The sequence below is a fragment of the Pleurodeles waltl genome, chromosome 8 (genome assembly GCF_031143425.1).
Source record: "Pleurodeles waltl isolate 20211129_DDA chromosome 8, aPleWal1.hap1.20221129, whole genome shotgun sequence".
Classification (NCBI taxonomy): domain Eukaryota; kingdom Metazoa; phylum Chordata; class Amphibia; order Caudata; family Salamandridae; genus Pleurodeles; species Pleurodeles waltl.
The window spans coordinates 64,790,466-64,801,373 of NC_090447.1; the positions used below are offsets into that span (position 1 = coordinate 64,790,466).

The window sequence follows — 10,908 nt, forward strand, 5'->3', positions numbered from 1 at the left end:
ACTGCCATCGATGCATCAGATTTCTTGCGCTTCCTGCATATCCCCTAAAGATGCAATGGATGCGCTGTATTTACAATACAGAGCTCCATGACGCACATTTTCACAGATGTGTCAAAAATTCTGAAATATCTGTTGATGCTAAGCTCACGCATTGCTGGATTAGTGTTGTTAAACTGCCACAACTGCAGCAATGCGAGGAGTCTCCCATTGGAAAATGCCCTGCATCAATTTTACGCCTGCTCTGAGCAGGCTGCAAAATTTTGACTCAATAAAGTTGCAGAATGACGCAGTGAAATGTTGTAAATTACACTGAGTCAGTTCTGTGTAGCTTTTTCTGTGGGGACACCTACCTTGCATACATTATAGCTGGCTCAGGTATAATGTGACGCAGGGCTTTACAAACTGATGCATTGGGCACAACAAGTCAGTTTGTAAATATGGAGCAGAGTAGTGCACTGCTAGCGCCACTGCTGCGCTAAGGCCCTTAGGGAGTAGTGACAGAGCATCAATGTTCAGGGTTCACAGTAGACAGAAGAGAGTGACAGGGTGAGGTAATAAAGGATGATCAGGCAGTGAGGAGATCAGAAGAGCATGAGGTGTTAGAGAATGATTTGGTGAGAACATGTTAGTGTTTTTTGGAATCTAGGTTGTTACCCTGTCACACGTTATTGCTTCACATGTGGAAACATTAAGGGAATGGAACCTGACAGATCTGGACTGCGAAGTGGACTGTGTCCAAAAATCAAAGCAGGAGAGTGCCCCTCTGCAGAGGTCACATTCATTATTGGTCTGCAGGTATCATCTACCGGTTGGATGGTTGCCTCCTACATTAGGTTTGAAACTGAGGCACTGAGTGTTAAAGGACAACATAGCAGATGATCCATACATGGAGTTAGATGTCAATATCCTTCTCAGTGGTCTTTCATAGTGATAAAAGATGGGCAATCAAATTGTTATTTGTGATGTAATTATAATACAAAATACACTCTTTCACGAGGGGCATGATCTGTACTTCCTTGATGGTATCCAGAAAGGAACCTTGAACTATAGTTATTCAAATTAGTTTCAGTCACCACACCTGGAGATTGCCTTTAAAACAGACAATAAGTTGACATTATCTTCCCATGAAACAATTTTCAGAGATTGGATCAGTTTTGGCATATTGGGCCTGATTTAGGTTTCGGGGGACGGGTTCCTCTGGTGACAGATAGCCCATCTGCCGAAATATAAATCCTGTTATAACCTATGGGATTTATATTTCAGGGGATGGGATACCCGTCATTGCTTTGACCGAGTAACCTGTCTGCCGAAATCTAAACCAGGCCCATTGTCAGAAGAGAGAGGTATGAGGTAGTCAACGTGTGTACGTTCAATGGACATGTGGACTTGTGAATGCCTGTTCTTGGCGCCAATCTTCTTCTCAACTTTTGAAATGATTATCTCTGGAAATGTGTACACCATTCTTGGCAAGCTCCCGTTGGAGCCGACCTGAAAATGGAAATCTTATTGGGTGTGACTTAAGCAGGTTGGGCATATTATGGGTGGGGGATTATTTATATCGCTGATCCTGTCTGGTGAGCACGAGGCAAATGCCAAATGGTGCCTCTCTCCTTACTGTTCCCCTAAGAATTCCCACAATATGTTTCAAAAACTATAAACAGCTATGCACTAAATTAATGAAGTGGGGTTGATCACTGTGAAACTATGCACATTTGCACATGCTACAAAGACACTTTGAGGGATCTGAGGTGTAACATCTTGTTTTTTGCAGAAAGATAGTCACTTACGATTGTGTTAGGGTGAATTCAAGGTCACATGTCCGTTCTTATCCTGAGCTGAGTTTGATTACTCCTGTCCCTTGCAAAAATAATGTCTTATTAGACTTTCACACTGGAAACAGGCCATGCTTCCCTTTACAAAGTCACAGCCTTTCCTCCTTATGGTGTTGGACTGGTTTGCAGACCTCATTGCTATAAACTAAGTAAGACAGGTGCTTAGCAGTGAACAGCCAAACATCACTGAGTTCCTTAATGGCACTCAGTGGATGTTCCTACATACTTACTCTGTCACTCACTCTCTCACTCACTCACTTCTCAATCACACTGGTAACTTTTTCTGAGACAAGCTAAGCTCAAAACCCGTGGCATACAATGTTGGCTGTATTGCTATAAACACAAATGCAACAGTGGGATAGCTTCAGATTATTAGATACAGAAAAATAAGTTTGCAACAAATATGCAATGCGATGCAAAAATATATTTTATTTGGTCTGTTATATCTTACCTTGACAAGTACCCTGGTAACCCAACGATTCCAGGCCCATTTTGCAGTCCTTTTTGTTTAACAAATATTATGTTGGATTTCGAAAGCAGACATTTGGACTCAATATAGACTACTTATTATGTGACAATTCTTGGAACAACCATGGCAGTAACATCACCTTGGGCATTAAACAACGTCCTGTACTTAATGCAATTAATAGTATAATGTCTACATTATGTGTGGAAGTGATGTGTTCTGTTTACATCAGCTGTGATACATTATTAGTATATTCTCAGTATGTTTGCCCATTGAAGTATATCTATGTTACATCACTTAGGTATGTAAGGAAGAAGATTCTATGGCAGACGAACACACTCCAATAGGCACTCCTCACGTAAGGTAAAACAGAGACCGCGTAGGAATCATATGTAAGACATGACTAATCAGAAGCTTGTAGTCACTTTAGGAAAAATGATTAGGTGAGGCAGAGGGAGAAACAACAGTGGTGGAATACAAGGATGGTTCACATCATCTTGGGGATCTAAAGTCCTGAATCAAGATGGCAACACACATCTGTGTCAAGATGTTTTCTTCATCATTGCTGGAGCTTAAAACTCTTAGGAAAAAGCTGAAAACTAAAACTTGGGCTGAGATTTTCAAGGTGCTGCGTCATCTCAAAGGCTCTAGCTCACACCCTACACTTTTCCTGTACTGCACCTTTACATTAGAGTAGCTGTATGCTGTGAGTTTGCAATGGCCAGATTTATCAGATGCTTTAAGAGGAAAATGGGGTTGGACAAACCAGAGATAAGATGGGAAAATTCCTAATGTGGAGCACATTAGTCCTAGAAGTCTGATATATGCAGTATGTATAGGTACACTTTTTATGCAGAAGGATTCCAGAATAATCTTATAATCTTTAATCGTATTTTAGATGTTTTGATGCCATAAACAATGGGGTTTAGAACAGGGGGTACAAATAGGTAGATATCACCCATCACAACATGGATTGTTGTCGATGAGCCATTTCTAAATCTGTGCACTACAGACAAACCAATCAGAGGAACATAGAAGATGAATACAGCCAAGACATGGGATATGCAGGTGTTGAATGCCTTCAAACTTTCTTTCCTAGAGAGACGACACACTGTTTTCAGAATCTTGGCATAAGACAGTGAAATTAGCAATGAGTCAACCCCCATAATAAAGAGAATGACAAATAACCCATAAACAATGTTAGGTTTAGTATCTGCACAAGCAAGCTTCATCACATCTTGATGGACACAGAAGGGATGTGACAGCACCTTGCTGTGACAAAATGGTAATCTTTTAATTAAAAAGGGAATGGGGCCAATAAGCATTAAACCTCGAATGACAGAAATCAATCCGATCAATGCTATTCTTGGATTTGTCAGGATGGATGAATGTCTTAGTGGATTGCATATGGCAATGTATCGGTCAAACGCCATAGCCAGCAACACAGTAGATTCTATAGCTGACAAACAGTGAATGAAGAACATCTGGATGAGACAGCTGTGGAAAGAGATTTCCATCACATCAAACCATAAGAGGATCAATATCTTCGGCATTGTGCTAGTGGACAGGAGTATATCAATGGCAGCCAGCATTGCAAGAAACAAGTACATGGGCTCATGGAGACTTGACTCCACCTGTATGATGTATAGAATGACACAGTTTCCAAAAAGTGCAATCATGTACAAGAAGCACATAGGGAAACCAATCCAGATGTGTACGTGCTCCAGTCCAGGAAAACCTATTAAGGTAAAGGCAGCCGGGTCATAACCAGTGTCATTAAATGTGGTCATGATGATCAGAGAAAAGTCCTAAGAGTCCTCATTGGGATTCATTTTCTGAAATGAAGATAATAACAATGTACATTATTGTTAACATATATCTCTTTCAGACAAAGCAAATATGTCATAATGAAAACACAGTGGAACTGGTGGCCTTTGTAAAAATCTGTGTGTGCCATGAGTTCTGATGGGGAGACCCGATTATCCACTGACAGACCATCTATAACATTTTCAAACAACACTCCAGGAACACATTCTCCTAAAGTTACACACACCCATCCCACACCATCCATGAGCCCTTGCCTATTTATCTTTTTGTCCCCTTAGCATTTTAAGAGCTCATGCACAGAGACTCCAAGGGCATATGCACAGATATGTAATGTCACACATAGCCTATTCGATTATTAGCCCATTTGATTGTTCTGTTAACCATTCAGTTGTTCTACTATCCACATTTACACAATATCCTTCTCCATGGCTACAGCTCTATGTAGAAAGCAGCTAAAAATGTGTCAGAGTAAATATTATTGTGCACAAATCAGCTACTCTCTCCTTGTGGATCAATACCCAGCATTCATACAGCATTCAGATCCCCTGTCATCTTTTCCACAAAATGATAATCACTGCCAGATGCATATATTGACCCTCAATAAAGTCCTACCTTAGCCACAATGTTCGCAAAACTCTCCACTGGCTTTTGCCATCATCTTCAGAATTCAGTACCAAGTAACATTTCAGGGCACAAATACAATGATTTGTGCATTCAATTCACAACATTGTGCACACCTCCTAATTGCCCAAACTCTGGCATGCCCTTTCTCAATCCATATGAGCAACCATTCATGGAGATCACACATCCGAAGTAGTCTACTGATATGAAAACTCTTTTTGCAATGGTTGAAAATAGTATTTTCTTACTGCTTATTTCTGAGGAGAAACATTCCAACGTCTGTAGCTGTAACTTGATCTGGAACCTAAACATAGGAGAAAAGACCAGATTAAAAACTTTAAATTGTTTTTCTGAAGACTCTCACACACAATATTTTAGCATTGTACATCCGTATCTCATCCACATGAATCAGACTCATATCTTATTTAATAATAGGAAACTGAGTAGACTAATGTTGACTCAGCAGTAATTCAAAATTTCAGATTTTTAAAATAGATCTGCCCCATTCCTTATTATGAAAAAGCATCATAAATAGAACTATATCCACTTCCTTTTTTGGTTTAGCACACAATGGGTTTTATAAATATTGTAGCAGCAATTGCTACTATGCAAATAGATAAAGCAGTGCAAAACATAATCTGCGTTTTCTCCACCAGGGCAAATATTGTTTAACCCAGCCCTTGATCATTGTTTAGGTAGAGCTTTAAATCAGGCATTATTATATAGACTAGCCTAAAAGGAGCTTCCCAGACACTTATCAGACAGGCTCAGGCTGAATGGTGTGGTTGTATAGGACCCCGCATGGGCAAGAAATGCCCAAAAATGAGCATGTGAGGACCCCCGTTTCCTCTGAGATGCTCAGTGCAGGCCCACGTGTGAATCTGCAATGGATCTGCAGATCCTCCAGACCTTAAAAAAAATACACCCACATACAGAGGCACACAGCCACTTACACACCCACTCACACACCATACATTCACTCACAGAGCCACAAAACCACTTGCATACCCACTCACAGACCCGCACAGACACTCCTACATGCACAAATACATACACTCAGACACTCATACACCCACTCACAGACCCACAAAACCACTACCACACCCAGTCACACACCCACACACCCACTTACTCACACAACCACTCATACACCCATTCACAGACCCACAAAACCACACCCATACCTACTCACAAACCCACACAGCCACTCACACACCCACTCACACACCGAGTCAGTCACTCACACACCCAGTCACACACCCATAAAGCCAATCACACACCCACTCATAGACCCACAGCATGGGGTTGTCTGCATGTAGGGGGTTGGCCCGCCGATCACGCTCGCTATTTGTATTCTGCGGCATTTAGCACTATTTGTTAATGCACAATGCATCATTGCTTCAACTGTGGACACAAGGGTGCATTTTGTGTTAAGAAAATAGCGCTAGATGTCCTGAACTAAGTTGGGGGAAAATTCTATCTCTAAAGCACATGTCGTGCTATTTCCTAGTGCGAAGCACCTTCTTGCACCCATTTGGATGTGATGTGAATTGTGTGATCAGAAAACAGCTCTAAATGCTGAGGGTAAGTTAGGTGAAAATCTTACCCCAAGAGTACATCTAGCGAGCGTGAATGGCTGTTCATGGTTGCTATTTATATTCTGTTACATTTAGCACTATTTCTTAGAACAAAATACATTTGTGTGCCCATTTCGGAAACGGGGGCATTTTTCTTTAGGAAATAGTGCTAAATGCAGAATTACCTTTCTTGTGTTGTTATGCATAATCTTGCAGATTTTTTAGGTAATTCCACATGATTACGCTACATTGAATTATGTGAGTTGAGCCCACCCCTAGATTATACCATGTTTTGATACAGACACACTATGGGCCAGATATACGACACATTAGCACACTTTTTTTTACGCTAATGGAGGCCATTCTCCTTTGCCATATTTACAAAGTGGCGCAATGCTAGCATTGAACCACTTTGCCACCCCTTGCACCACATTATACCTGCTCCTGGTATGATGTCTGCAAGGGGGAGCGTTCCCATGAAGGGAGGCCGAAAAAATGACGCAATGAAATCTACAAGATTTCACTGCAACATTTTTTCCATCATTTTTAAGGCCTGTCAAAAGGTCAAAAGTACAGGAAATATTCAGGGGAAATCATTGCAAAATTGACTAGCCTCCAAGCAACCTGGTTTTGCAAAATAAAGTTCAGACAGACAGCGCCTGAAGCCATGGATTGTGTGTGATGGCTGGTTCAATTATGAAATAGAACTGTGAGATATGTAAGTGAAATAAGCCATCACTACCTTCTCAATTTTATGCAGCAGACATTCAAGAAACTTCAGTTATATTTTGAAGATTTTCACAGACACGCTTATAAGAAGCATTGGCTACTGGCCAAATTGATATCTGAAATTAAGTGTTATGTGAATATTTATATTTTATGGTAACACATTTAGGGGTAAGCCGAATTTGGAATTTGCCCTTAATAACTGAAAGGATTGGATTTAAACTATTGAAAGTGACTTTCAAAGTTTAGAAATTGTGGAATGTGCTTCTGCAAGTGACCAGGCTGACAGAAAACATTTTCAAAAACCTTAATTTAAATGTCTGTTTTTATCCAGGTTTAGTGACTTTGATAAAAAATTTGCTAGATTTGGAGCTGCGTGTGGCACATTCTTTGTGCTGATAAGTAAATGTTACATCTGCTGGATGGAAATTTTAATGCTGTGTCGGTCAAAAGGTGTCCATCTTCTTAGAACTGAGAGCACGAATACGATAAGACTTGTCAGCTTGTCTATATATATATATGTATATATGGGCCAGATGTATAATTTTATCCAATAGCGATTACCTGATTGCGATTTTTTGCGAATCTCAATTAAGTAATCGCTATTGGAATGTATGAAACTCCAGGAGTTTCATACTGCGATTCGCAATGGCTCGCAAATGGACCTACCTCATCAATATTCATGAAGTAGGTCGCAATTTGTGAGCCATTGTGAATGGCTACAATCACAGGGATGGTGGCCTGCTGGGCTCAGCAGACCACCATATCTGTGATTGCTTTTCAATAAAGCAATCTTTTTTTTTTTAAATGCAACCCTTTTCCTTAAAGGAAAATGCGATGCGTTTAAAAATGGAAAACAAAAAGTTTTCTTTTCATTTTGTTAAGAGTAGGCAGTGGTCCGTGGGACCACTGCCTGCTCTTAAAAATACGTTTTCGCATGCATTCACAAAGGGGAAGGGGTCCTTTAGGGAACCCTTCCCCCTTCCAAATGGGTTGCCACCTACTTTGAAGTAGGTGGTAACTGTGATTGTTTTGCACCCTCATTCACGGTCACAAAACAATCATACATACCTCTGTGATTCGGTATTAGGAAGGGACGCCCTTAACACGCCCCTTCCAAATACCAAATCGGTATGTAGTTGCAAATCCAATTTGCGATTCGTTAACAAGTTACCAAGGGCCAGATGTAGCAAAGGGTTTGCGCCTCGCAAACGGCGAAAAACGCCGTTTGCGAGGCGCAAAAGCCTCTCTGCTATGCAGAAATGCATTTCCGACTCGCAAATAGGAAGGGGTGTTCCCTTCCTATTTGCGAGTCGCAATGCTATGCAATTTCATTTGCGCCCGCGAAAGCGGTCGCAAATGAAATCGCTGTTACCATCCACTTGAAGTGGATGGTAACCCATTCGCAAACGGGAAGGGGTCCCCATGGGACCCCTTCCCCTTTGTGAATGATCACAAAAACTATTTTTCAGAGCAGGCAGTTTGTCCTATGGACCACTGCCTGCTCTGAAAAATACCGAAACAAAAGGTTTCGGTTTTTTTTCTAAGTGCAGCTCGTTTTCCTTTAAGGAAACGGGCTGCAGATAGAAAAAAAAAAACTGCTTTATTAAAAAGCAGTCACGGACATGGTGGTCTGCTGTCTCCAGCAGGCCACCGTCCCCGTGAGTGCCCATCCTCGCAATGGGGTCGCAAACTGCGACCCACCTCATAAATATTCATGAGGTGGGTCTTTGCGACCCCATTGCGAGTTGCAGAAGGTGTCTGAGACACCTTTCTGCATAGCAAATTGCGACTTGCAATTTGCGAGTCGCACGGACTCGCAAATTGCAAGTCGCAATTTGCTTTTTTCCTACATCTGGCCCCAAATCACAAATTGGACTTGTTACATACCAAAACGCATTCTTGAGATTGCAAACGGCCCGTTGGGTACTCATAAACCCCAAGTAAAGGTTGTTATCAGGGGTGTTACAGTGAGATATCAGGGCTCAAGATGTACTAAGCATTTTGATTCTGCATTTGCAACCCTTAAAATGTTTTTTCATATTTAATAATCCCATTTTAGGAGTCAGAATAATTTTCTAGACTCTTAAATTGGAATTCCAAATTGATATCAATTCTGTATCTGGACAGGGTGTTCCGCTTCCAAATACCGAATCAGTTTCAAAGAATCAACATTTTGGAAACAAAGTCCAGTCACAAAACATTGAAATGTTATTCACACTTCAAAGGAGGTGCCAACATAGCCACAACAGGGAAGAGGTCCTATTGGACTCCCTCCTTCATTGTGAATCAAAACTAATTTGTGGGCCACAGCCTCCTTTTTTTAAAACTCATGCCCATTTTCTTTAATAAAAACGGGCTGAATTTAAAAATGTTTGCTTTATGAAAAACAATCACTGGCATGCTGGTCTGCTGACGCCAGCAGGCTACCATGCCTACGATGGCCTCCAATTCTTGTGTGTCACAATGTATTATCTACCTCATTAGTATGCATGAGGTATGTCACATTCCAGACCACTAATATTCAGATTTGTAAGAACCAACCTAGTAGTGCATAGGTTGGTTTTGAAAATCTTTACTGCTCGCAAAATACTAGTCACAGTTAAAGAATGAATGTTGTGAACAGATATTAGTGTATCTGTTCCTAGATTGTTACTTAGGTGGGCAAACATAAAGATCTGATGCCTAGAAGCAAACGAAAATTTTAATGAGCCTCAGACTAACATGTTTCAATAACAAAAAATGAATGTAAAATTATTAAGCGGTATCTAAACAACTTTGTGGCTACCAATTTGATCAGATACATTCTCAAAACACTTTAGTAAAAAGAAGACAGAGGTCTTGGTTAAACACACCATGAAAAGGACAAAATCGGGCAATGAGGATATATGAATTTTCAACAAAAATTAAAAGTTTCCAAAGAGAAACATGTGGAAGGGAAAATGCAATGTTCATTTATGGGATGTGAGTGAACAAATCCTGCTTATCTTTTCAGGTTGACTGCGATGGAGCAAAGTGTAATCACCAAAAACAATTGCCCCGTGGGAACCATTCATACACATCTCTGTAGTTGCTTTGGTAGTGTGCAATTCAATTGGTCACTCATATCATACTTAATTCTCAATAAATGATGGAGTAAAGATTAGGTAAAGCCTAGTGGTTTGCCAAGGTCAATAATTTACCTTCGAACGTAGTAATTTTTTTGGCAGTCCAAATCCTCCAGGATAGATAAGCAGGTTGTAGTGGCCAACAAAGATGTCAGGAGGCTGGATACAAGGTGTATTTACTTTGACAAAAGGACAACACTTCTAAAGTCCATGTCTTTCTTTGAGCAGGACACTTTCTGCCAATGCTTTACCCCCCCCCCCCATTGACAAATGTTCAGGCTCATATTTCTTGAGTGTGATGTCCTATATTTATCCTTCCCACGACTTGTTGATAGGACTCACAAGGAAGGGCAGCTAAATCAGGTAACCACTGTGTACCATCCTGAGCAGAGCCTAGAGCTGGAGGATACATCTTTTTAGACACCGTAGGAGGTGTGAGCTTTGCTGAACACTTTTAGTGGATCTATGAGAATTGGTGAAAAATGATGTCATTCTTGAAAATCATCCTTGGTATATTGTATCAAAATGTTAAGGGCCTTATTTATAAAAAATTGTTGTGCAGTGTGGCGCTGCACCAAAACTGACAGCACCGTGCTGCATCACTTCAGAAACACAGGGATGCACTGTATTTAAAACAATATGACGCACCCTGTGTTTTCCCTAGTACTGGCACTAAAATTAGCTGCCTAACACCAATGCAGGCACCCTTGCACCATAGCGCAAGGGTGCCTGCCTTGCAGGGAATGGTGTCC

The 10,908-nt window shown here is 40.8% G+C and overlaps 1 protein-coding gene across 1 annotated transcript; it reads right to left on the reverse strand.

Annotated features, from left to right (window-relative positions):
• Positions 1-3,146: 3,146 nt before the first annotated feature.
• Positions 3,147-4,088, reverse strand: LOC138249053 (olfactory receptor 51E2-like). Its single transcript, XM_069203108.1, has one exon. The coding sequence runs from the start codon at positions 4,086-4,088 to the stop codon at positions 3,147-3,149; it is 942 nt and encodes a 313-aa protein (XP_069059209.1).
• Between the last annotated feature and the right edge of the window lie 6,820 nt (positions 4,089-10,908).